The following is a 27,401-nucleotide window of genomic DNA, read 5'->3' on the forward strand; positions in this document are numbered from 1 at the left end:
GTTTCTTCCTTCCTTTATGTACCAGTCTAGATTTTTCTATTAATTCCTTAACTTGGGTATGCATCCCTTCCACACTTATTTCCACTCCCAAAATGTAGGTTACAAATAATTTTCATTTCTTATTTTCTGGTTTGAAAAGAGAATTCAGGGTCTGTAAGAGGAAAAAAAAGTCAGAATTCTAGGAAGAGGAGCACGTCTTAGAGCTTCAAACATCCACTTTATATGGGAATACTTACAGTCACTTCACTGATTTATTTAATTATTTGTGGTGCTACTTGGATTCTTAAAGTATTAAATGTTACTATCGCATAATCAACATTTAAAAACAAATACTAAACTATTTAGCTAGGAAGTACAGTGTAGATTCCAAAGACATTGTCCTTACCCTTTCAAAGCTTATATTTTTTAGTGTTACTAAAGTGTTATTTTAGAGTTAAAATTCAGGGGAAAAAGGAGAAAAGAAAGATAATTTAACAGTATATGTCAACTCAGGAATCCATGCTAGGACTACACAGATTTTGATTGTCTACATGTTAAACCATATGCGTATTATATTTAGCAGTAGAATCTGGATATAACATGGTCAGCTTGGAACTTTGGAGCCCATTCTGATACCATTACATGAATATTAGGATTTATGATTCAACTTTTAACATCTATTCTTATGATTTGAATTTATATTAGTTGTTCTAACTTATAAGGACATAGATACTTCATTTATATTTCACAGACTTCTACTATGTGCTTTGGCAATAATTTAACTACTGCTTTCTATACACATGGCAGAATGATTGTAAGGAGTATGCATGTCCTTCCCTTAACTTCTTTCTTAAGGTTCACTTTTATTTACAGTTGTTTATGCATGTTAATCGTGTAAGTGGATAATTTTATTTCTATATGTACTTACATATCATGTTTTATGTTTACTCTTTTTAGAATTCTTTCTTCCTACTTCCATTTGTCTTCCTTCATCTTTCCTAAGAGTTCCTAGTCCTGCTTCTGCTATTAGGTAAAAGAAATTTTTTCATCTCCTTGTATGAGAAAAAAATGTGCTGCTTATCTTTCTCAGTCTGGCTTATTTCACTTAACATGATACCATCCAGTTCCATGCACTTTCTTGAAAATGACAACATTTCCTTCTCTTTATGGATGAATGATATTTGATTGTGGGGAGTGGAGGAAGTCCTGAGTGAATATATGTTGTTTACATTGGTATGGCCACGCCAAGGACCAAATGCTTCATCCCTATGGGAGCGGCAAAGCCTTCCCTGGGTGAGGTTCAGAGAGATGGCAAGGCCTTCCTCAGGTCCAAGTGCAAATGTGGACAGTATGTGCAGAAAATGTCCACCATAGCCTTCTACCTCGGATGTTTATGATCTAAAGACTGCTTCCTTATGGAGACAGCTCCTACTGAGGTGAGTTAAAGCTGGCTCTTTGCGTCAGCTGTATCTCATAAGCATGATGTTCCTGTTCAGCTGTATCCAATATCCTTGCCTCGCTGCTCTACTTTATACAATAAACACATTGTGGCTTCTCCATCCAAGACCCCAGACCAACTGATACCAGCTTTTCTGTATCTTGATCCACATTTCTGTCTACATTCCCTTGACATTTAGGTGAATCCCTGGAGCTGTGCAAGGAGCGGAGCACATAACTTCATAAACGTCACAAGTGCATAAATGAGGATAGCCTGGCTCTCTTGCTCTTTGAATGCATATACTTATTTAATTCATTGCTTTGAATGACTTAATATTAACTAAACTCTAGATGTTACATTATGATTTGGAACTTATATACATCCACCTGACATATAGAAGTTTACCTGATCTAAGGTAAGTCTATATCCTATGAGGATATAGACTGTGGATGAAATGTGACTGGTTGCTTCAAGACCCTGCTGCTGTGACTGCCCCAACCAAGCTGGGCTGTAACCTTAAACTGTGGGCACTTTCTCCCTTAAGTTGCTTTTCTGAGAGCATTTTATCACAGTAACAGAAAAGTAGCTAAGATATCCAAACCTCAGAAAGTTCCTTTGTGGATATTGATAAACAGATTAAAAAGTTTATATGCAGAGGTAAAATTCTTAGAATAATAGCCATCAAAATATTGAAAAAGAACAGACGTGGAGGATTGACACTAATCATCTTCAAAATTTACCATAAAGTTCGAGTAATCAAGACAGTATAGTACTGGCAAAAGAACAGATAAACAGGTCAACAGAATGGGATGGAAAAAAAAAAAAACAACCTCAGGAACTGAATGATAAAAACACTCAACTGGTCTTTGTCAAAGGGCCACATGAACACCATGGAGCATGGGCAACCTTCAAAGCAAGTGTGCTGAAACAGCAGGATGCTCATATATAGAAAGATGAACCTAAACCCAGACCTCATCCTTGTCACAAAAATTAGCTCAAAATGGATCGTTGGCATCAATACAAAATAAAAGGCTGTAAGCCTCCTAGAAGATAAAATAGAAGGAAACATAGATTATCTTAGACAAGGTGCTGACTTTTTAGATACACCAAAGACATAATGCAGGAAAGAAAAAATTGATAAGCTGGACTTCATTTAAAAAAAAATACAACAAAAAACTTCTGCTCTATGAAAGCCACTGTCAAGAAAATGAAAAGAGAAGCTGCACGCTGAGAGAAAATATTTTCAAAAGACACATCTGATATCCAAATGTACGAGGGACTCCCCAAGCACAAAAAGAGGCAATTTTCAAAATGGGCTCAAATGTTAACAGACACAAATGAAAGAAGATCTACAGATAGCAAACAAAAATGAAAGGCTGCTCCACTGTCCACAGTGGAAACCATGGTACAGCCACAAGAATGGCCAAATCCAGAACCCTGACAACACTAGACAGCAGGCAGGATGTGGAGCAACAGAATTCTCCACCTTGTTGGTAGGAATGCTGAATGTTCAGCCCCTTTGGAAGGTGGAATGGTGGTCTCTCACAAAGCTAAGCGTGTTCCCACTATAAGATCTCTTCCTATGGATAGGATCTTGTTCCTATGAGCCCGCCCTCAGGATGTGAGAACCAAGGCTCTCACACCTGTGCACATAGATGTCCACAGAAGCTTCATTCTTTTTTTTTTTTTTTTGGTTTTTTCGAGACAGGGTTTCTCTGTGTAGCTTTGCGCCTTTCCTGGGACTCACTTGGTAGCCCAGGCTGGCCTCGAACTCACAGAGATCCGCCTGGCTCTGCCTCCCAAGTGCTGGGATTAAAGGCGTGCGCCACCACCGCCCGGCCAGAAGCTTCATTCTTAATTGCTCAAATTTGGAAGCAGCTACAACCAAGATGCCCTTCAGTAGGTGAACGGTTACACAAACTGGTGTGGCCACACAACAGAATGATAGTCAACCTTGGCTGATTAAGCAATGGAAGAATGCAGGAAACTTTAATGTATATTTGCTAAATAAATTGTCAACCTGACAAAGCTCGATATCGGCAGTTCTCAGCCTGTGGGTCATGACCCTTGGGGGGGGGGGTCCCAATGATCCTTTTACAGGGGTTGCCTAAGACCACCAGAAAACACAGATATTTACATTACAATTGATAAGTAGCAAAATTACAGTTATGAAGTAGCAACAAAAATAATTTTATGGTCGGGGGTCACCACAACATGAAGAACTGTATTAACGGGTTGAAGCATTAGGAAGATTGAGAAGCACTGCTCTATATTATACAAACCCAACCACATAACACTCAGAGTTACAACTATGAAGACAGTAAAAAGATTACTAGTCATCACAGATGGGGAGGGGCAGGTGGGGGAATGAACAAACAAACAGAGCACAGACGATTTCAGGATAATGCAGCTACTCAGTGTGACATCACAGTGGTAGATGTGTGTCATTACACCTTGTCAAAAATCCAGAGAACGCCTAACACCAGAGGAGACCCTTAACATAAAGCAGGGCCTGTGGCTGATGATGATGTCAATGTACCGCCATCAATCATAACCGAACCTCTCTGCTGGGGGTGTTGACAGTGGCGGGGTGGTATGCACACATGGAGGCGGGGGGAATTACAAGGATTCTCTGCAGCTTTCATTTATCTTTGTTGTGCAGTTCCTGAATCTCTTCAAAATAGAATTTAGGAAGAAACGTATCATGGGGCTGTGTTATAGGCAGCAAATTGTTTAAGAAGTGGGTGGTGGCTTTCTCTCCTCTTCCACTAAGGGTGTTTGGGAACTGACAGAGGGCATGATGACCCTTTCTTCGCAGGACCCATGGTTCTATTTTTACGGCTGTAAATGCTACCTTCAGCAAGGCATCTCCCTGATGAACTATTCAGTGGTTTTCACTCTCTTCTCGGTCCTGTAGGTCTGAATGTCTCCCTGTTCTGAGTCCGTATTGACACAGAAAACAAGATATCATTATAGACATTCAAGCCCAAAAAATATCATTTTTAAACTCTTTACCTGTAACTACAAAGCTGCATCTAAGTCCACGAATCTTTATTGATTCTGGCATATGCCATAAAATAGATATACTTTGAACTCATAACAACTGTGCATACTGGTACTGGGTCCACAGAAGTAGTGGCCCTAACAGTCAGCTATGGAATAAGAAGGCAGCCATTAGGCCTGAGTATATAATGTTGATCTGTTGGCAATGGACAGATTCTGGGAGCCAAGGAAGTATGGTATCCAGCCATGTACCCCTTGGTGAGCTCACCAGGCTCTGATGGTTAGTTCCAAACTCAGGATCACAGAGCCAGCCCTGATGAAATTCTATGCGACACTTAAGAAAACCCAAACTAGTAAATAGGGGCAAGCTATTTCTATGAAGGAGAATGTGTGTGTGTGTGTGTGTGTGTGTGTGTGTGTGTGTGTGTGTGTGTGTGTTAGGGACTAGAGAGAAACGAGAAGTTGGGGAAGAGAGACTAAAACACGTAGTGTATATGTATGAAATTGTAAAAGAACCATTTACTACTCAAAGGAACAGTGCAATTGAGAGAGACAGCCAAGGTCTATGTTTGGCTACTCCACAAGCATTTGTACTTCCTCCCACATACACATAAACCACACAAAAAATGAAAATGGAGTTGCTTATCACCAGAAACACACCATGGTCCCTTTGGAAATTGATGACACTAGCTAGCCCTGGCTCTGGTCTGTTTGCGGATGATTTTGCAGGATCAAGAGCACACGACAGTCTGTGCTCGAAGCCTATCAACTCACATGGCATAACCACCCACATGGCAGCCCACAGCTCTACCTGGAAACCTCTTTCTGTAACTGTGATACAAGGGGCTCTGAGATGACGAGACGACTTGGAAAAACCCTTGAGGGCCATGTTTAGTCCTGTTGTCTGTGTTTGCTGAACTCCCTTTAGACAATGCACGACCTCTCCACCCTTTTAATTTTAGGCTTTTCAAATTCCTAAAGCATGAGGTTCTCACCACGAAGCTGCCACAAGGGTTATTGGTTTGGGCAACTGTGATGTCAATTTTCTTTCAAAAAATGCAACTTTTGCTGCATATAGCATAGAACACTGTAATGGTGGTTTCTGAAATTCAAGTGTTTTGTCTTTAAGGACATTTTTTGCTATGCTGTGGTGAGGTTGTCAACACTTCTTAATATATAAGAATTTCCCTCTTTCTCTCCAATATATAATTTCTTCCACATTTTCAGAGAGATCATCTAAGCCAATTTGTTGGCATGTTTCACCTCATACCATAGAGAGAAGCCATGGTATAGATTTTAAGTGCTGACAGAGGAAGAACTGTTAATTTGTCTAGTCTGCAACCTGTGAAAGTTTCTACTTCTCACAAAGAGCATACATTTCCCAATATCCAGATCCACAGTTTATTAACTATTGATATTCCCAGGAAAAAAGTTTTTTTCCCCCTAGAGACTATCATTTCTATTTGTTACTTTCCCATCCCTTTAGTGGTGAACAATGACAGAACTTCATTTAGAGACATCTGTGTTTTTGAAATCCCTCCCTTCAAGTAAAGATAAACAAAACAAAACAAAACAAAACAAAACAACAACAGCAACAACAAAACTGAACAAAACACAAAACACTATTTCAGAGATTCAGTGTCACTTCTAGGAATCATACCATATTATGAATCTCATTCTTTTTAGCGTGTCTCCTGTGAGTCTTATTAGATGATTTACAGGGGTCCTGTCTCATTCTCTGTGTGCTGTCTCAACATGCTTCTGGGGCCCAGAACTGTCTCAATACCATATTTTCTCCAGGCAACTGATGCCTTCATTGATCCTGTTGCCCAGGCCCTGGACTCCAGAGTCAAAGCTCTGCCATCATCAGTCTTATCTTCTTGAGCATCTCTGGTTAGCCACCAGTTCAGCATAGTCTTCCTTCCTTCTCTGCCATTCCTCCCTTAGCTCCTAGTCATTTGGCATTCTTCCTAGGAACTAAACCAACACCTTCACACTTCCTTTCTCCATTGCGTTCCTGCCCCTCCAACTGCTGATTCTCCATGAAATTATCAAGGAACCTTTTCTACAATGCAAATACAATCAAGCCATTGGGCCCTTTTGGGTAAACTCCTCAGCTCATGGTACAAGGTGTTCCTCCTCCATCTTCAATTCCATTTAGCACTTATTTTACTTGATTGCAATCACTAATATTTTTTTTTTCCAAGATGGGATTTCGTTCTTAAGGTAGCTCTTCCCTCCTCTCCTTCCTCAATTTGCCAGAAACACAGAAGATTATCTCTTCGACGTCCAGCTCAGTGGTGCTCTATGGCATGGCTTAGCTCAACGCTTACTGAATAAAGGCTCAACTCTGCCCTCTTGGGCCCATCCACCATGAGAACAATGGATGGGCTATCGCTCAGCTCAACTCTTCCCATTTCCTGTGTGCACCTGAGTTATCCAGGCAACACCAGCTATGGCTGGAGCTTTGCCATCATAACTGATCTCATTTTCACCCTTTCTTTGCTTAGCTGCAGCCAGATTCCCTATAGTGGTCCTGCTATGCATAAAGTGCCCTAAATTGAACTCTAATCTTCTTAAAGAGTTAATGTGCCTCCCTAAATGCCTAATTTACTACCAGAGAGTGACTTAGGAACTGGGGAGAATCTGGCTCATTATTTAATAGCCAATAAGGCCAGCTGTTTCATTTCAAGAAATTAATGGTCTTTAAAACCTTTCCATATTGTACCAACTGCTCTTCTCAATGGAGAGCCAAGTGACTTTTATTAGTAAGGTTGATAAAACCCAAAGGCTGTTATTCCTGCCCCAGCCTTCTTCATAATACCAAGAGAGCCTTCTGGGACATCTGGCTATTTTTGTTTTTCTCTAGCTGTTGAGTCTTTGAGGTATTTTCTTTGGTTGTTCCCTTAGAGACTGCACAAGGTGGCCCAGCAGCTGCACTCCGGGGCCTGCTGGCTTGATTATTGGCCTTCTTGACTTCTCAGGTAAGAATGCACTATATGACATGACTTAGCATTAACTTTAATTTGCCTGAGACTGTGAGCAGCTTGTTGAGTTCAGGTTCATCCATTTCATCTTTAGCCACCTGAAATTACTCACATGCAAAAAACCCTTTTTTTTTTTTTTGAAGATGCTTTATGTAACCCCTTTCTCTCATTAATATCCCACTACTAGGCAAAAAAGGTTATTTCAAAAGGCTAGAGGAGGCCTCAAATCCATATTTGAGCAAAGATATAACAGCCCTTCAGTTTCTAGCCATTGAGCAATCCTTTATTTGAGGGCATCTGGCTTTTCAGAAAGAATAGAATACATTTGCACTCCACCAGCAGCCGAAGTCTTGGATCTTCTCAATAGAAAATATTGCCAGTGACACATAAGCAACCATACACAATGCAGGTATAGATATAAATACATTTTAATATCCCACATATGTTAAGTGGGTTCTTTATCTAACTTATTTATGGCAGGGTAGCTATAGTTTAATATTAAATTTTACTTTCTTTGGTTCTCCCATGACTTTATGCTGTTGTAATTTATGGTGGGATCCACACAATACTTTTTGTTCCCATGGAGTTTGCTCCCTGCTCATTTTTATCAATGTTTCCTTTCCTTTCTGCTTCCTGGGGATGATATTATGATGTCATTCTTCTGGGAAGATAGTACATATGAATCCTTTATTTATTTTTTTTTTTGGTGTTTTTATGTGTTTGTTGTATGTGTGTGTATATGAAATATTCAGGTGTGTTTGCTTGTCTCTGTGTGTATGTGTGTGTGGAGGTCACAGGTTGTCCTTGGGTGTCTTCCTTTATTGCTTTACACTTAATTTTTGAGTCAGAATCTCTCATGGAACTCAGGGCTCACCATTTTGGCTAGACTGGCTGGCCAGTGAGTCCCTGGGATCCACCCTCTTTGTGTCCCCAAGGATGAGGTTATGGGACTAACACAACATACCTGGCTTTTATGTGGGTACAAGAGATCCAAACTCACTTTCTTCTGCTTGTGCATTGTACCTTTGGAGCTATCTCTAGCTCTGGGAATCCTTCTCTAGGTAGCACTGATTCCTGTACAAATCTGACTTTCAAGCTTAAACAGGTTCTTCATTGCTCCCATATTTCCGTGGGAGGCCATGAGAGCACACAGACAAGAGTGTGATGTCATTCAGCCTGCTGGGAAGTCTCCACTGTGTTTAAAAACAAGTCAAGACTTTGTTCAGAAAAGAAGTACAGGCACACACTGCTGTGTGGGGCTGAAAGGCAAACCACAATTAGGTTATTTGCTGAAATGATTATTTTTTTTATATTAAGACACCCTGGAACTCAACAAGCTACTGTTTGAATATTTTTGTTTTCACAAAATTTTACAAATGGAAAACTCTTTGGAGTCACTATCATTCTGTTGCAGAAGGGTATTAGTCACATTGGAATCATAATTTGAGAATTTAAGAAAATGACCCTTTTAAAGAGGATTTTAGAGTAAATTCTCTAATTTGGTAAATCTTCAGCTTGTTGGGTCACAAAACTCTCTTGCCCACCACTTCTAATAGGAATGTGTGCAAAATATTACTCACAAAACAGCTGGCATGCAATTTCAGAAAGTCTGGTGATTCTCTGCAAGCAATCAATGAACAATTTGGGCACATGCAGGCCCCAGACCAAGAACCTCTCCGAATTTCGGAATCCTTTGGGTTTAGCCAAATTAACACCTACACTTGCAAGTCAAGGCTTCCAGCAGCTTCCTTCTCCTGGAGTTGAAAGAGTCTACAGTGCATTACATTGGTAAATTCTCCTGTGCTGTTTGAGCAAACTGAGAGGCTGGCTCAGGAACTGAAACTGGTCCACACTGCTTCAGAACCGTGCAAATTTCTGGCAAGAGTCCTCTAAGACTCCTTGTCTGGGAATGGCCTGGTCCCCCTAACTGTGTGACAGGGAGGGAAGAGAACAGTAAAACAGCCCAAGAGTAAAAACATTGTGCCCTGGAGAACAGCTAGGAGGTGAGCCACTCCCAACCGAGGTTACTATTGCTTATCCCACGATACAAAAATGCCTGTGGTGGGAAAGAGTCTAGCGATGGGAAGAAAGCTAAGTCCTGAACTCCCGCTGACTGCCTTAACTTCCCCAGCCAATATCCAATATGATGTTTTACTATCCCTCCATCTCTCCTCTCCCTCCCTTCCTCCCTCCTTTGCATTTATTTATTTTTTACTTTGGCTTGCTATATATTTAATAGATTCACTCCTTCAAAACCAGAAGTACGACTCCTGAAGATCATTCTCCTGACTCACCAGAACAAATAACACGTTCCAATGATAGAAATGCTGCATCTAAGGAGCACATTTTGAGTTAGTATTAACTGGAGCTGAGCACCTTAGGAATGTCTCTCCCAGAATATACAAGGCATGCCTGTCAGGTCACCAAGTCCACTTGCCCATGATGCAAAGGGTTAGATCCACTGGAAGAGGATCCGGGGGAAGAGCTACCTTAAGAACGAAATCCCATCTTGGAAAAAAATAATATCCAATCTCACTATGAGCAAAGACATTACAAATGAAAACAGTTTGTGCTCATAAATGCTACACAGCACCACTATGCTTGGCCTCACAGAGGTCCTAAAAAATGATTTGTATTCAGTCCTGGTAGAGGTGTAAAATTGGCACAACATATTTTTAATATCAATCTAACAATACATTTGAGTGACTTGAAAATATTCACATTCTTTGACCTGTCAGTTACACACTAGGACTTTATCTTGTAGCCTGTTTGACTTCTGACATGTATTTCTGTTCTAGAGTGAGATCCAGCATCTTAATTGAACTGGGTGTAACTGATTTCTGGGCTTCGTAGATCTAACATGGACAGCTTAGTAGAACAACTAATGCTGAAGCGAGACTGTCGAATTTGGACCCAGGCCATAAGATGAAACCCTGCATTTGGTCAAGTCCATGTGCATGCATGCGTGCATGTGCGTGCATGCGTGTGTGTGTGTGTGTGTGTGTGTGTGTGCGCGCGCGCGTTTGTGTGAATGTGGTGGCCAGAAAACAACTTTAGTGTTGCTCCTCAGCAGTTGTCGCCTTGCTCTTTGAGACAAGGTCTCTTTGGCATCTGGATATTGGGTAGGCTAACTGGCCAGCAAGCCCCATGGATCTTCCTGTCCCTGCCTCCCTTGTGCAGACACCATGGAATGTCTAACTTTTAATGTGGGTTCTGCGGATGGAACTCAGGTCTTGTGTTCTATGCTTGTGTGCATTTATAGCCACCCAGCCCACCTACTGTTTTTAACAGGTGTCAACAGAAATCTATGCAAAACTTTACTGTATGGGCATTTATAACCACAGCACTAAGTACAGTTGCCATAGAGACTTAAACTGCCATCCTTCATTGTTGGGTGTGTTTGAGTTAAGTACCTTAAAACCAGATTTCCATTTCCCAGACTCCCTGTCATCTCAAGAGCATCTCAGAGGTGCAGCTCCAATTTGGTGATGTCCTTGCCATGCTCTTAATAGAAAATGAACTTGCCAAAGACCTTACATCCTTCTGAGGAAGTGTTTATTTGAGTGAAGCAAAGAGAACTCAGCAATTCTATCATCCAGGACTACCCCCACCCCCACCCCAGCTCGCTGCTCTGTTGATGAAATTGGGATTCAGTGTGTCGCACATAGGGTACCACCAATCCATAGAGACCTCAGGAAAAAAAAAATCTGAAGATATTAGAACCGTCTGCAGCTACTTCATAACTATGTATTTTCCTTCCTGGGAGGCCATCAGATCATGGCTGACCCTGGGACCTAAGGTTTGCTCTCTGAGGCAGCAGGGCTCTGCCCCTCCTTTATCTCAGCACTTATGTCTAGAGATACTATTCCAAGCATGGGGCACAGTGGGTGGGCAGAGGGGTTCGGGGAGTTGGCACCTCTTGAAAGTCCCTTTGGCAATGACTAATGGAACTTAAAAGATAAACACTTCAAGATTCTTGCCTGTCAGGTGAGATGGCTGTCCTGCCCCAGAAGGCCCTGAAAGAGTGAGGACCGTCCTCAAGGGCGCTCTCCCCTTTCTCCCTGTGTTGGCTGCTTGCTGGGCTTACTTCACTAAGATCTCTGTCTCAGAGTCTACTTTTTTTTGGGGGGGAGGGAGGGAGACTTTTTTTGAGACAGGGTTTCTCTGTGTCATTTGGTGCCTGAACTGGATCTCACTCTGTAGCCCAGGCTGGCCTCGAACTCACAGAGATCCGCCTGGCTCTGCCTCCCGAGTGCTGGGATTAAAGGCGTGCGCCGCTGCTGCCCGGGCAGTCGACTTTCAAATGGAAACCCAGCTTAGCACGTCAGAATAAGAACGTTTTTACTTCTGAATGGACTCTGAGAACCTCTGAGAACTTCTACTTCTTGTAACTATTACAGCAGTACAAGGACCTCTGCATCCTTTCTTCAGACCCACGGTTTACATTTTGTCCCCCCTCCCCACTTTATCATGCTTTCTTCCTCTCCATTCCTTTCCCTTCTTCCCCATCCTCCTCTTTCCTCTCCTCTACATACACTTGAAGTTGCATATACATTTAGTCTATAGATGTAACACTATTTTCCGAACCACTTAAGAGTGAATTGAACACTTGTGCCTCTTCATCCACACACACTTCAGTACACAGCTCTTTAGGAAAAGGACCTTCACTTCTACAAACACAGCACAGCTGGCCAGATAACCGCCACTCTTCCCTCTTCCCCTCATGATTAGGCCATATGGGGTCAGAGCTATGCTTAGTCAAAGAATGCCAGATGACATCAAGTCCTCAATTCTTCCTACTTGAGAAAAATATTATTTCCAGAATGAAGTTACAGAGACAGTGATACATAAGCCTTTCTGTCCACAGTGACAACATGTCATAGGCACAGGCTTGTGCCCAGGCCTCTGGGATCCACACCATCGACCTGCCTCTTTTTCTGCATTCTGAATATGAGATTCTGCACTTCATCATATTATCCTTTTCTGGTATGCCCTGGGGGATTTGATTCAGTTTTCATACATATACATTGGGTAGCATCCTTGGTCAGCCATTGCACTTTCTATCCATATAAAGCCCTGTCTCCAGCATAGGAAGGGATGGAAGACCCTTCAAACCTACCAAGCCACACTCAGGATCTTCCACAGCCCCATCCTCTCTCAGTGTCTTCCCTCTCCAGGGGTGGCACTAACATCCAGCAGTTGTGTGTAGATCTGCTCTTGACACCTGGATACACTTACCTCACCACACCCACACGCAATCCATCATCTCGCACTGTTAGTGTTTCCACACCGCCCTCCTGCACGTCTGCTATCAGCACCAGCATCCTTGTGTGTGCCACAAGCATCTCTCCTCTGAACTGCTACAAATCCCCTCCGACTGCCCGGCATCCACTCCAGCTTGCTCTAAACTCTTCTCACCCTGCAGCTAGACAAGATTTCAAAGCAATGTCTGACTCCATCCTCCCATTACTTAAAGCTCGGCCGAGGCGTCTAATTAATCTTTGAGTAAATGTAAACAGCGCTCACTTGCCCACGGATAATCGGACTCCTGCCTCCCCCGCTAAGTTCTCACCACCTCTCCTCCAGCCACACAGCTCTCTCTCAGCCTCTGTCAAGCCTCCTCCTACCACAAGGCTACAACAGACGTTGTCTTGGCCTTCCATGCTCTATTTCTTCTCCTTCACCTCCTTCAGAACTTAACACATATCTAATTCCCTCCCTTGAATTGGTCCAAATTCACATTTTATTTTTTGAATAATACAGCTGTCCTTTCATTGGTGCTGGGCAATGTGGCGATTTTCTGTTTATTTATTATTGATTAGTTACTTTCTTCTCCACTTGAATATAAATACTATAGAAGAGGAGCCGTGCGCTTCTGAGCTCATTGTGGTCCTCTCAGGGCTTGTGGAACTTAGCGAGTAGTCAGTGACAGCTGCTGAATGATGGAGTAAGGAGAGGTCAACACTGTGCAAACTCATCTATGTAGGCTGATAAAACTGCAGACAGTCCCAGTGGCTTACTGTTTATTATTATTGTTATTATCATCATCATTATTATTATCACTGTAATTAGAGATGAAAAGAGAGATCACAAGGACAGAGAAATCCAAGCTGTTGATAAAGGGCAGACATGAGTGACTGGTCTGTAACCGGTCCACAGCAGGCAGTCATCACAGTGTCTCAGGCCCAGCACAGGCAGCACATCTGGAAGTTACTCATATAACATGCTGGCTACAAGCTCTGTCTCATACATGGACTTCAATTTTGATGGTAGCAGTACAGTAAGGGTTGTCCCATAGTCCAGATCGTTTAGCATAAGTCATCAAAGGCACCAACGTACCACTGGAAATGTCTGAGAGGCTTGATACAGACTCCATCCTGGATTTACATGAATGCTTCCAGGAAAAGGACTTCATTGCGGCAAATACCTTCTCAAAATAGCTCGACGTGCTTAGTTTCCATCTCCGACTCCCGCTAGAACAATTACGGTTCCTTCTAGTTTCTTGTAAAAACCAGGCTGTCAGATGCTATCATTTCGGGATGTGGGTCTGCATTTGCTTCCTCTACATGTAGGCAATTAGCAGGCAGAAACCTTATCTGAGCAGTCACCACCCTGTCTCCTTCCAAGCATCGGCCAGTTTTGAAGGGGACTAATGATGTCTCAGAGCATCCTGTTGGTGGAGCACGGCCAATGAGAATTGCCAGGTCCCCACCTACTTAACATGTCATTCTACATTCAACCACAAGGGTCAGTTGTACTAATTGTGGCACAGGACAATGCTCTGTTGGGACAAGCCCGAGCCACTTCTGTCTAGGCTTAATTGAAGACTTGGAATAGAAGCCAGACCACATTCTGGAAGCTGCTCTTTTTTGTACCAACCCCTTTCCCATTTGTACTACAAATGTTTGCCCTTGCTGGAAGTGATGGTGTTGGACCAAGGTGTTCTCAGCATAATGACTGAGGCCGTGGGGCCTGTGCCACATGAGAACAAGGGCGCAGATGGGCTCAAGTGGCACTGCCATGGTAATCCACTGCCAATTCCCCTTCCCGGTATTTGAAGTACCAGAGTCAGTTGAAGCAAATCTCCCCCAGAGGTCTGGTACTGGCTTCTCAGCTATGTCCCCTCAAGGATCTACCAGAACCACACCCTAAAAGGATCAAGAATTCTCTCTTGGCTACAAGAGTTGCTGAAGTAGAACTGACTTATGTCACACACTTTCAACCACTTTGCATAACATGGATGCAGTCTTTAAAAAAGTGCACCGTTACAAAGGTAATTCAGTGGGAAGAGGTGGGTGTTTAACCATGCATGCTAAGGGGGCTCTGTGGTTCATGGAGTCTGCATGTAGTAATCTTGAATACCCACCAGGGGCCTGTTCCTGTTAATGTCCCCAAGTTATTTATTGTGCTAGTTTAGGACAGGCTCAGGACCAGGAGGGCTGCCTCATTGTGGATGGTTATGGAACGCCTCTCTCCAGACTATTTTCAATAAGGCTGGAACAGGACACCTTGACATAGTGCAGAGACCAGAGATCTCAGAGGTGAAAAGAAGAAGACTGGACAACAAGACCCACAGTCTCGACCATATTACTTTGCATCCCCAAGTGTCTTTTCATTCATCTAAACATCAAGGTATTACAGGACATGGATGAAGCAACACGTTTAAAGGCAACTCCCTCCTCACAGCTTTTAGTTAGGTAGAACACAATAGATGTGCATCAAATACTGGCTCCTTCCCTCATGTTCCGTTATGAGTCCCAATGTGAAAGAGTATTGCAAAGTGAAAGCTGGGGTCTGGGAACCCTGTCCTGGCACATGGGTACAGAGCACTTACATTCCGTACAGCCAGAGCTCTCCACTTCCCGGTCTCTGCTCCCAATAGGAACAATTTAATGGTTAATAAGGAAAAGATGGTTGAGTGATTTTACTTGGGGAAAGATTATCATAGTGATATAAGAATAAAAGTTATGTTATCCAGGGTCTAAACATCCTTTTTCCCCCTCATAAATTCTCTGTTTGTCTTATATTTTGTTAGCTTCTCATAGCCTGCAGGTTTCAGCATTTTCCATTTTCTTTGGAAAGATGTTAAAATGAATGTGAATGTAATTTGGTGCAGGGGGCTGTGCTGTGGTTTCGACTCATGGCCTCAAGTATGCTAGGCAGGTACTTGAACACTTAGCTACACCCCAACTCATGGATTCATTTTTTAAAATGACCTAAGATATCTTCCATTTTATAAACAAGCTATACAAAGAAAAAAAAAGAAGGCATGATAGTCTAACCAATTGAGATTCGAGTTAGAGGTATAGTATAAAGAAATGAAAAAGGGTCTGGAAAGCAGAAAAAGCTGCATGTTTATTGTTTTTTCTCTTTTTTGGGGCCTGCCACCCAGCTCCCAAATAATTTACACATGGAAGCTTATTCTTAATTATGAATGCCCGGCCTTAGCTTGGCTTGTTTCTTGCCAGGTTTCCTTAACTTTAAATTATCCCATCTACCTTTTGCCTCTGGGCTTTTCCCATTCTCTTGCTTCTCTAAATCTTACTCTTAGTCCATGGCTTGCTGTGTAGCTGCATGGCTGGCCCCTGGAGTCCTCCTCCTCCTCCTCCTCCTCTTTCTCCTTCCTTCTTCTCCCAGGTTTCTCCTTCTATTTATTCTCTCTTTCTCTGCCTGTCAGCCCCACCTATTTCTCTCTCCTGCCTCGCTATTGGCCATTCAGCTCTTTATTAGGCCATCAGGTGTTTTAGACAGGTAAAGTAACACAGCTTCACAGAGTTAAACAAATGCAACATAAACAAAAGTAACACACCTTAAAATAACATTCTGTTACAGCTGAGTTTGGATTCTGGTCCTGCTTTTTCCAGTTTGAAGACTTTGTAATTGTTAACTAAAAGAGCATCATAATGACCAATACCTAGCTAGCAGGGGAGGATAGAAGATCATGCATATGAAAATACACTAATGACTAATATTACTAGTAATCACAGATTACTAGTCCTTGAAGCATTTCACAAACCTGCCCCCATACCACCTTCAATTGTTTATGGCTTGATTTTCTTTTTAAAATACTATTGACTAGCTCAAGAATAGACATGGTATCTTTGAAATAATTTCATGTGGATATCGGTATATAAAGAGGAAAAATATATTTAGTGTTTTTACTGTTAATGATTCCTATAGAATAATATAACACATTTACACATTTGGTTAGGCACAAATGTTTTATCCAAGATGCTTACATGTTGTAGTGATGTTGTGTCATCTGAAATAATGAAATGGCACAGACAGCAAAAATACTTGTATCAGATTCAAGGATGAATTAATGACCCACACGTAGTAAGTTAACACAAGGATTCCTGTACAAAGCAAACCCAGGAACTGGAGCCAAAGGACAGTAGCATACAGCTGGCAGTCTGTAAGACCCAAGGAGGAGGCAGGTGCAGAACGAGATCACACACATTGTGCAGAACAGTGCAGTACTGTTAAGAAAACTACCACCATAATTCCAGGGCGATGAGCTTCTGGAGGCAGATGGTGGGATGGTAATAAAATAGGAAAACATCAAGAGTTACCAAGGAATATGAGAAATGAGAGAGCAACAGTCTAAACTAAGCAGATGCCTATGCACAAAACAACCTTCTTTACTTTTGGCTGGAGAAGTGGGAAATAAATGCTAACACTCCTTTAAATACATGCAAGGGGGGGGGGAACATGGACGTGCTTACCCAGCTTAGCATATTTAAAGTCCAAGGTAATGTCAGATTTGGCACTCTGGAAATTGCAGGCACATACTCTTCCCCTACAAAGAGTACTTAGCCAACAAATATGCAACAGTTTAGAATTTGCTATGGAAAATGAGACAAAAAGTAAAAAAAAAAAGTATGGAATTTAATATATGGCCCATCAAGATTCAGTTAAAATTACTTTGGGGACATCAGTACTGTAATGGGTCTTAACATGTTTTAAATCACAAATATTCCAACTAAACTCATAATGGAGGCCTTCGACTGAATAATTAATATCAAATACTCTAACTGGCATCAAGAATATATTGCCTATGAGGAAATGATGAAAAGTTTGATTAAAATGGACTTTTATCTGAGGAACTAAGTGACATAAAAATGATATGGTAGTAGCATTAACCCTTGACCTCAGCTGTTTGGCACCTCAAAGCGACATTCCATGCTAGGGCTTTTTGCATTTTCAGGAAGTTTGAGTTGACATTGGGCACACAGTCATCTCACAAAGAATTAAATTGCTGCTAATTCATCATTTTTTGTCCTCAGCATTAAAACCGAGGAAATGTCAGAGGTCATTCAAACAGGCCGTTCACTCCACTAGGGAGAGAGCCCAAAGACCAGATTTTCAAAACTGAACTTGGGGAGAAAGGATGAGAAAGATCAGGCTTGGGGGGCGTGTAGGAGGGTGTCAATGGGGTGTGTAGGAGGGTGTCACTAGGGGTATAGGAGGGTGTCACTGGGGGGTGTAGGAGGGTGTCACTGGGGGGTGTAGGAGGGTGTCACTGGGGGGTGTAGGAGGGTGTCACTGGGGGGTGTAGGAGGGTGTCACTGGGGGTGTAGGAGGGTGTCACTGGGGGGTGTAGGAGGGTGTCACTGGGGGGTGTAGGAGGGTGTCACTGGGGGTGTAGGAGGGTGTCACTGGGGGTGTAGGAGGGTTTCACTGGGGGTGTAGGAGGGTGTCACTGGGGGTGTAGGAGGGTGTCACTGGGGGGTGTAGGAGGGTGTCACTGGGGGTGTAGGAGGGTGTCACTGGGGGTGTAGGAGGGTGTACAACTGATTTTCAAAAGGCATTGAACCCTGTCAAAGGCAGTTGTGCACAATTCCATCTATGCAGGTTTTGTGGTCTCGTAGCATTCTTGCAGACAGACTAGCAGCCTCAGTCATGGCCCAGAAGGTCTCTGGTGGTAAGGAAGTTCCTTCAGATAAAGTCGCCCCATGAGAAAGGTGTCAAGAGATGGGCCATGATTCACAGTGTCTGATGAAGGCTTTTAGGGAAGGAGTATTTTAGCTGAATGGGTCTCAGACTCTGGTAGAACATCCTACCTACTATCATGACTGCTAGGAGCAGTCCAATTCTGCCCATACAGCATATTATTAGACAAGCTGGCATGTGGCAGAGAGTAGCCAGTTATGCAGCTTGGAGACCCAGATGACCAACCCCACCTCCCACATATACCCAATGTTCTGAGTGCTCAAGTTTTTACTGAGTTATTGAGCTAAACCGTCTCTAGCTGAAGACCCTTGCTGTGGCATTGGCAGAAATACCTGCAGAACCTGAATGTCACCACGATCTATAGAGCAAGTGTTATTGATGATGTCAGGTTGGCAAAGAGAGTTCAACAGTGGTGAGCAGAGCAGAAGCCAACTGGAGAAGAAGACAGAGAAATCTGTAATGGACACCTTTCAGCATAGAGGGAAATGGCGGGAAAGTCCTAGGGGCTGCCTAGATAAAGAGCTGCTGGGAATGATAGAATACAGCGAACAGAGGGAGTCACAGCTGGCCATGACCTTGGGATTGGGGTCTTTCTGAGGACAGAGAAGGGCAACACAGGCAAGAAAGCTGCAATCAACTCAACAAACAGACTGGAGTATGACGGTAGAATATGTCCTTATGGAGGGTTCTTCTGGTTGGGATCTAACCTTACTCAATTTGCAAACTTTGGGAACATACTTAGAAGCGAATTTATTTTGGGGTCGCAGGAGGAAAGCATAAGCTGTTTCCTCCTTCGAAAGTGGCCCATTCGATCCAAAATCAGCTCTCATCACACAGCCCAGCTGAAAGCTGTGTGAGATATTCAGAGGTGCATTTTCCTCCCAAATAACGGATGTGGTACGGGCTAGTGCAACATCGGGACTAGCAGCCAAATGTGGCTGGATCAGCGGTTCGGTGGTTCTGGGAAAAGGGTTCTTTGTCTCCATGACAGCGCTCTGCACCGTGTTCCGCCGAAAGGGTTTGTATAATCTTTTTCCTTTTGAGAAGATATTATTCTTAATCTTGAAGAACCAAAGTACCAATTTGCAGACACTGCTATTTCAAGTCTCAGGAGCGTTCTAACAAAACAGGAGTCTCTTTTTGGTAGGCAAAGTATATTGCTTAATGTTCATCTGGCAATTACACATTAAACTGTTCATATTTCAAATGAAGGGCCCACGGGAAGGAGGAAGGGATTGATTTTACGACAGTAGTACAGAGATGGTTGAAAGGCATTACTTAACTTGGATATTAGTAACGTTCTGTGTCATATACAAAGATGAATAAGACACAGTCCCTGTCCTCAAAGGCACTTACAGTTTAGCGAGGGGGAGAAACCGATGATAAAATGATGTAAGGGAGTGTCACAGCCAGGAAAAGTGAGCTACGGTGGTTAACGCTGCAGACTGGCAGGCACATGGCTTAGGTTCAAGTCCCATCTCCGTTACTTCCTTGTTGAACTCGGGCAATCTCCTTTCTTTAACCCAGAGCCCTTGCCCATGACCAGGTGATAAGAGCAGGGCTGCTGTTGAGTCAAAGGGGGTATTGCAAGGATTAAGTCAGTCAATACATGCAAAGTGCTTAGAGAGGTACCTGGCACACAGTAAATGCTGTGAAGGGTTAAATGTTTAGAAGTCTGGACTTGTATTGATTCCAGGGAAAAGAGATGTTCTCATGGAGAAATCTTTACTATATTGGAAAACAGTCTTAAGACAGACTGTCGAGAATGCCTTGGAGAATTTCTCTCCCCTAAATTACTTGAATGAAAACAAATGTGTGCTCATCTTTATACCAATGAATTAAGAGCCCACTAGATGTGTGGTCTTGCGTCTAGTGATGGGTGTAAATAATAGTGAGTATAAGGCAAAGTTTCTCACTTCTAGGAATTTTAGGCCAATGAGAGTAGAACACAGCAGTGGAGAACTATGTAATTCAGAGTGGTACTGTAGAGGACAGGAACAAATGTTATGGAAGATAAAGGGAGGGAGAGAGGTGGAGAGAGGGACAGAGAGACAGATGATAAATAGACAGACAGATAGAGACACAGAGAGAGGACTTATATTTGGCATGGGGGAGCTGGAAAGATGGATGTGTGAAACAGATAGTTGTGACTGGGATCTCAGCAAGAGAGAGGTATGGAGGCTAGCCATTCCACTGGGTCCTTCATTGCAACGATTAGAACTGAATCCTTGAAGATACAGGTGATAATTGACACCAAGGAAACTGCCAGAAGTGGAATCAGGTGGAAGTACCACGGTATGGTCAACAGCCTGAGGTGGGAGGCTGCAGTGGCTTGTAAGAATAGAGCCAACATTTCTAGGCTACGTTTCCCTAGGAAATGTGGACACTCTATGAGGCAGGAAGGTTGAGGACAACAGCCAGGTTTGGGGAGACAGTCCCATCTGCCTTAGCTCGTGCCCTAGAGCATCATGGTTGTCACTCCTGTCCTGAGCTAACAGTGCCCAGATCTATTTGAGGCTCCTTCCAGGGAGGAAAGGGGTGCTGCTTTCACACTGTCTGCTCCAGCAGCTAGAGTGGCATGCTTAGCCTTCTACCCTGGGTAGGATCCTAGGCCTGTCCTTATATCTTGCTGGACAGAAGCCCTGTCCTCTTGTTTAGACCCAAGTCAACACTGTGGATCTGCTATATGGATCCCCTAGCAACAGGAAACATTGTCTCCTAGCCTGTCTGTTAGCACAGCTTGCCACTCAAATCATATTAGTTTGCTGGGCTATCTCGCTCTCCATTGTTGGGACACCTGGGATTTCCCCAGGGTCAGCCAATGCTTTCTGCATTAGGACCCTCAGCCTATCTCCAAGCAGGTGTTAACCTTGCGTTTTCCATAGGGTGGAAGGGACATCCAGCAGGCTGTGCAGGCGAGCCTCTGCATTTACCAAAACAGGCAATGGGAAGGAAAGCCAGAAGGGGGTTCTGCTTAAAGAGATGCAGTACAGAGAAGGGAAGTCGGTGTTCTCAGGTCCCAGAGACACCAGTGAGAATGGGAAAAAACTCATCCCCAAGGATCAAATAAAAATGAGGTTAAAAAAAACCCCCTCAAATATTCACTGATTGCATTACTGTCATGCATCTGATCCCTATGCCGCCACCAGTAGATGGAGACCCTGATGTCATCCCCAATTTGCAGATGAGGAAGCAGAGCCTGGAGCAGCTGGATCACTGGCCAAGGCCACACAGGTGGTAAGTGACTAAGCCGGGGCTACACACATGGCCTGGCTCCAAGCTTCGACCCTCCTCGGATCCTTTGGGAAGTGTGCGTTGGAGAAGACAGCAGACTGAGCTGCGGGGAGCAGAAGTTGAGGGCTCATGTCAGATGCCTCGGGGTCGTAGCGGAAAGGAAGTGAGGTCATCTCTAGAGACTAGGCTTGGGAATGTTTAGTCATCTTGGTAGAACAGGGTCTGAACATCCACTGTGGGAGAGTCCAGGGAGTTGCTCACATGATTAAAAGGAATGCTGGCCAGCAACAGGGGCCCAGCTGGTGCTGCCTAATGTGAAATTTGGAATGGAGCTGATAAAAACGGTTTTATGAGTTTCTCCAGCCACCTTCCATGCGCTGGGGACCACAGATGAGAAGCAGTGTGCCTTACTGTCTTGCTCATTCCTTACGACCTCACACTTGAGGAGCAACATCATGTGTTGATGTACTGAGCCACCCGTAGAGACTAGGATAATGGGATCCCAGGGGGCCAGGATTGGGTCAGGTGAATGATGGAGGCGCCAGAGATGGGTGAACAGAGAGCCCACAGCTGAAGGGCCCATGAAATAAGAATGGAGGCTGGGAGAATTGGAAGGGGCTGGGAGACTAGAGCGGAAAAGAAGCTTTTAGTGAAAATGTGTACCTTGGTGTTCACGCGTTAGAACAGCCCAGAAAACAGCCACTCACTTGCGGTGAGTAGGTGAGTAATAATTTGTGTCAGGCAAGACTAAGGGGGGGGGGGATGCTGATTTCATTGTTTACTACCAAAGAAAACTGGGGACTGCATAGGCTGGTAAGACTGGCCCCAGTCAAGGCCTGGGGTTTGCTAATGAGGTGGTATTACAAGCAGACCCAGCTTTCCTGATACAACAGCCTCAGGAGAAAAGAAATAAAGTCATTTTCCTTGGGAGGCAGAAGATTTAACATTGCTTAACAATAACACTTAACATTGCTCAGCCCTTAGCCGCAGGCAAGCTCCTAACTACCCAGCGCTAGGAACGTCTTTGCCAGTGCTAGCCAGGGTTCTGTTTCTGTGTGGTGTCATTTAGCTTGACAGCCGCCTGCTTGAGCTTGCTTTAAAGGTGATGGAGTTCCCCAAAAGCTTAGAAATGAGCCCCTAGATGAGGATGCATTTTTCTATTCATGCTTCCAAATTTGACACATAAGTCAAGGTTACTGACTTTACCTTTAAAGCTCCTTTGACATCTCAATGAACAACCTAGGAGCCAAGTCAGCAAGGGGCGGACTAAATTCTCTGTAAGGATGACCAGTAACTTTCTACAGACCGACCTAGTCCTATCTTTGATCAAAAAATTAATTCCACAAATACTTAAACTATCCTGCTTTTGCAATAAGGACCTGGTGTCTAAAGAGCTGTTTGTCTCTCACTCCTAGCAAAGGGAGAGAGAGCAGGGAGCTGGTGTGATTCAGTTAAGAGGACAGGAGAATCCCCAGGCAGGGATGGAGAAAACTAGGTCGGTATCACGAACTCTTAGCGGGACTGGGTCTGCACACCTCAGATCAGACACCAGCAGAGCAGCTGTCTCCCCGCTTCTGCTTCTCACGGGGCGAACGTTGGGCCCAGGGACGGAGCACACAGCCCGAGAGGGAACTGTGTGTTTTCTTTTTGGATCCCGAAATGGAAACTTGGGTTTGCGGTCCTCACGGAAATCCTGGTGTCTCACAGACCTGTCCGAGCTCCATCATGGCTACTTCTGTCTGCAAGGCAGCCACAGCCGGCTGACTGCACGTGCAGCCCACCAGGGCTACCACCGTGTGTGGGAAGGGACTCGGTGCCAGCACTATTTTCCCTCTAAGATGCTTGCCTTTCAGCCACACCGATGTCTCAGAGCTGGTGGGGTTTTGCCAATTCCTACGTTGTGTTGATAGCTCCTGCGCCACAGACAGCACCCACACACTGTCTTTGTCACGAAACTCCTTCAACAGTGTTTATTCCTAAACTGACTTGTTTGGAGCCAGCCATGATTGGGCATTTCAGGGCTAATTAGGGGAAATAAAGAGGAGTTGGAAACCTAGAGGCCTTTGTCTTAATAGCTACTACTCTGAGATTTCATCATTATGAGAAAACGCCTACTGCCTGCCCCCATTACCAAAGAGGATCCCCAAGGACAGACTGGGACCTTGTCCACTGCCCATATCGTCGGGGCCCTCTGTACATGGTAGGTGACCACTACAACAGGAGAATTAATACATGAGTGAGATTTACAGGACTTTTAATGTTATTTCTGTGTTTTTAATTTACACCAAACCAAAAAAAAAAAAGAGCAGTTTCTAAACTCAGGATGCAAGCTGGCCAGGAAGACATTAAAATGATTTTTTCCCCCTCCTCTCCGCACTTCCCCTAAGAATTTCCTCCTTTCTTTGCCTTAACCACAATCTCCATAGACGTCAACAGTGAAAGCCGGAAACCTTATATTTCAGTATTTCAAATGAAGTTTGGAAATGACTCCATTTTTCAAAATGAAAACAAAATGCTAAGCCAGGGGAAAAAATAGGGGCAGGAAACTAATCATAGCTGAGGAAAGAAAGAAAAAGAAAAAGAAAAAAACCCTTACATGATAACATATAAAGGAAACAGGGAGATATATAAAATACAGCTGCATCAAAGCTTTTTAAAGCCTGTACTTCCTATATCCTACCAGGGAAAATGTTAAAAATTGGTACCCTGGTAAATATATGGCTTTATTGTTTTTGAAAAATCAACGTATTTTTCATGTGTATGTTGTGGTGCCTCTGTGTGTGTGTGCAGGCATGAACACTTGTGCACACATGTGTGTGAGTACACTTGTATGGGTACACACACATCTGGTCATGTGCACGTGGAAGCCTGAAGCTGACATCAGGAGTCTTTCTTGCTTGAAATCCATCTTCCTCTTTAAGGCATCTCAGCTGAACCCAGAGCTTGCAGTTACATGGGGTCTAGCTAGCAAGCTTGAACCAGGCATCCTCTGCCCTCGGAGTACAGGAGTTTCAGGTGGGACACCACACCCACCTGCCATTTACCTGGGTACTGGGGGATCTGAACTCTGGTCCTCATGCGTGACGCTCGTGTGGCAAGCACTTTAAATGACAAGCCATCTGTCCAGCCCTAACATACTTTTTCTAAGAGCAGATGGTCACCTAGGCTGTGGCTGATAGAAAATTCAGGACACTATTTTTGTCGCTTCACCCGCAGAAGTAGAGCCCACATGTCACTCAACAGCGACTGCATCTCTGCGTCAACAGCTCTGTGGCTCAGCTCTGATGACAGCGAAGCCTCGTCTGCCCTTTCTAAGGTGATACTCAGTTACTTCAGGCTGGTGGCTGGCATTCACCTTTCTCTGTTTCTTTCTGAACTCACTAATTCTCACACTCTCAACTTATTGGACTCCCCTGGAAGGGGGCTGTAAGTCATCTTGGAAAGGTCTCCTTTTTTGTCATGTGCTCCTGATGGTAGACCAGTACGATTGACTGGACTCTACGCCTCTCAGATAACAGCCCCAACCTTTGTGAACTGTATCTCCTTTCCAGGGGTGTCTTGTTACAGCATACGGGGATCAAGTTAGGTCAGCTCGGCCAAGCAAACTTTTCCCACGAAGTTCTTTGTATTCTGCCACTTGTCTGGGCCTCTTAGCAATATTTGCTCACTGCCTCAAGGACACAGGCAGATTCTAAAAACACCTTCCAGGCTCATGTTTCTCTCCCTCTTTTTAACACCCACCTGAAGCTCCGAGGTTAAGGCCAGCCTGCTCTTTCTCTCGGGAAACTTCTAGGACACAGGATTTCCCATGTTATTGTCTCTAAGCTTGGTGCAGGATGTTCAATACCATTTTTATAGCCATGGCTTAGGCATTCCATCCAGGATCCAATATTCTTGCTGACATGTTCGATTGCAGTGATATACTATTCTCTCCCCTTAAAAAATACCCCACAAGTGTTTCAATTCTTAGCACAGCTGTGAAGATGGCGGTAGGGACCACAGCAGACGGCAGCAAGGCAAAACTATAACATGTTCCCCATCTCGAAGCCAAATTTCCAGTTCACACAGACATCTCTAAACGCTTCCTTTGTGGGTGAGCTGGGGATGGGAGACCCCTCTAGACCCTACCTGGGTAAGGATGCATACTGCCTCTCCATCCCTTCGAAGCGGAGGTTGGGTGCGCTTCCATCTGGACCCTTTCCAGACACCTGTGGAGAGAAGAGTAATTAGAGCCGAAGCTCCATTATACACCCCGGTTACTGACAATGCATCTCAAAATCATAATCAGTGCACAAATGCTGGGGCCGCCTGCCAAGAATTCAACCTGGGGGAAGTGAGCTCGCACTCGGCATGGCTACAGGCACCTCTGATCCAGCTACAGACGCTGCCACGCTGGACAACAGTCACTCCTTTCCAAAAGGGCCCCTGTTAAGTCAACTCCTTCCTATTTCCATCGCCAGAAACGCTCCATAGGGCGTTCTCTCTCCTTTGCCAAATTGACATTAGTTTTTAGCACGGATTTAGAATTATAGAGAAACTGAGCCAAAGGCATAGTGAGCTCCCAGATACCCTGTGCCTGGGTCGCTCTTATTTTAGGAAGGTACATTTCTTACAATTAATGAATCAATATTGGTATATCACTGTTAACTAAGCTTCACAGCTTATTCACATTTTTACTTGATTTACTTTCTGTCCCCAGGATCATATCTCAGGTGCTATATCACATTTAATCATTGTATTCTCAGAGGCTCCCTTCTCTTGGCTCTGTTTAAACTATTTTTTTTTTTAAATTATCGTGTGTGCATGTGTTTGTGTGTGTCTGCACATGCCCTGCTGCATGTGTAGAGGTCAGGGGACAAACTGCAGGAGTCCATTCTCGTCTGTCTCTGATTCCGGGGATTGAACTCAGGCTTGGTGGTAAGAGCCTGTTCTCATGTGCCATCTTGATGCCCCCTTTGGCTGTGAGTTTTCAAAGCAATGTGAGCCTTTCTTCACTAACAGGGTTTGACGATAACTCAATGTTTACTGCCCAGCACCTACAAAGCCTTCCCTGACACTCTGACCTTCATCTGGTTCTGTCCCTTATGAACAACCACCTGGAAGCTGTGAATTGTTTTCCTGTAACATCGGTCTTTGTAGGATTTGTCGCTTCCTGTGTTTGCCTCTTCTCCCTCAGCCTCTGAGGTCCTCAAGTGACTAGATCCAGAAGGTTCCCCAGAGTGTGCTGGCTTGCTGAAGAGGAAGGCCTTCTACCTCATCCTTCTGTATCTGTCACACCAGTCAGCGGGATGGACACACAACAGGCCCAGGGAAAGCACGTGCCCAGTGGCTGGTGGCTTACCCATGTGACCGCATAGGCTGTTGCGGGCCACTCATGTGCTCGCTTTTATGCTAGGGTGGCCTTCATACAGTGGGCCTGGAAGGGGTAAACTGGAAACTGCTGCTATGATAATTGAGTAGAGAGGAGGAGAGTTTGTTAGAAAACAGGAAACAGCAGTGTCAAGGTCAGTGGCAGAAACTTCTAAGGACTATCCAGCAACTGAAATCATTTTTTTTTTTTCTTGCCAAGAGTCTTGGGTCTCTCTTCATCTCTGCCATTGCATTTTGGGTAGGATGTGTGCATACATGCATGTGCTGCTGGTGGGGACTGTGGGGAGAGATGCTCCAGAGCATATCTGCACAGGCAGGCCGAGAAAAACTCTGTTATCTAGCCTTTCAGCATCTGTCCTGAGATACTTTTGTTAGCAATACATGGAACAGAGGTGGCGAAGTTATTTTTCTTTAAGATATTCATACATATAATCATA

The 27,401-nt window shown here is 43.9% G+C and overlaps 1 protein-coding gene across 1 annotated transcript in view; it reads right to left on the bottom strand.

Moving 5' to 3' along the window:
* Positions 1-27,401, bottom strand: part of Pard3b (par-3 family cell polarity regulator beta) — a 965,008-nt gene that overhangs the window by 30,468 nt on the left and 907,139 nt on the right. Inside the window, exon 22 of the mRNA XM_059278226.1 lies at positions 25,723-25,802. Within this exon, the coding sequence (XP_059134209.1) occupies positions 25,723-25,802 (80 nt within the window). The remainder of the gene's footprint in view (positions 1-25,722; positions 25,803-27,401) is intronic.

Source organism: Peromyscus eremicus, chromosome 13, assembly GCF_949786415.1.
Source record: "Peromyscus eremicus chromosome 13, PerEre_H2_v1, whole genome shotgun sequence".
In the NCBI taxonomy this organism is placed as follows: Eukaryota; Metazoa; Chordata; class Mammalia; order Rodentia; family Cricetidae; genus Peromyscus; species Peromyscus eremicus.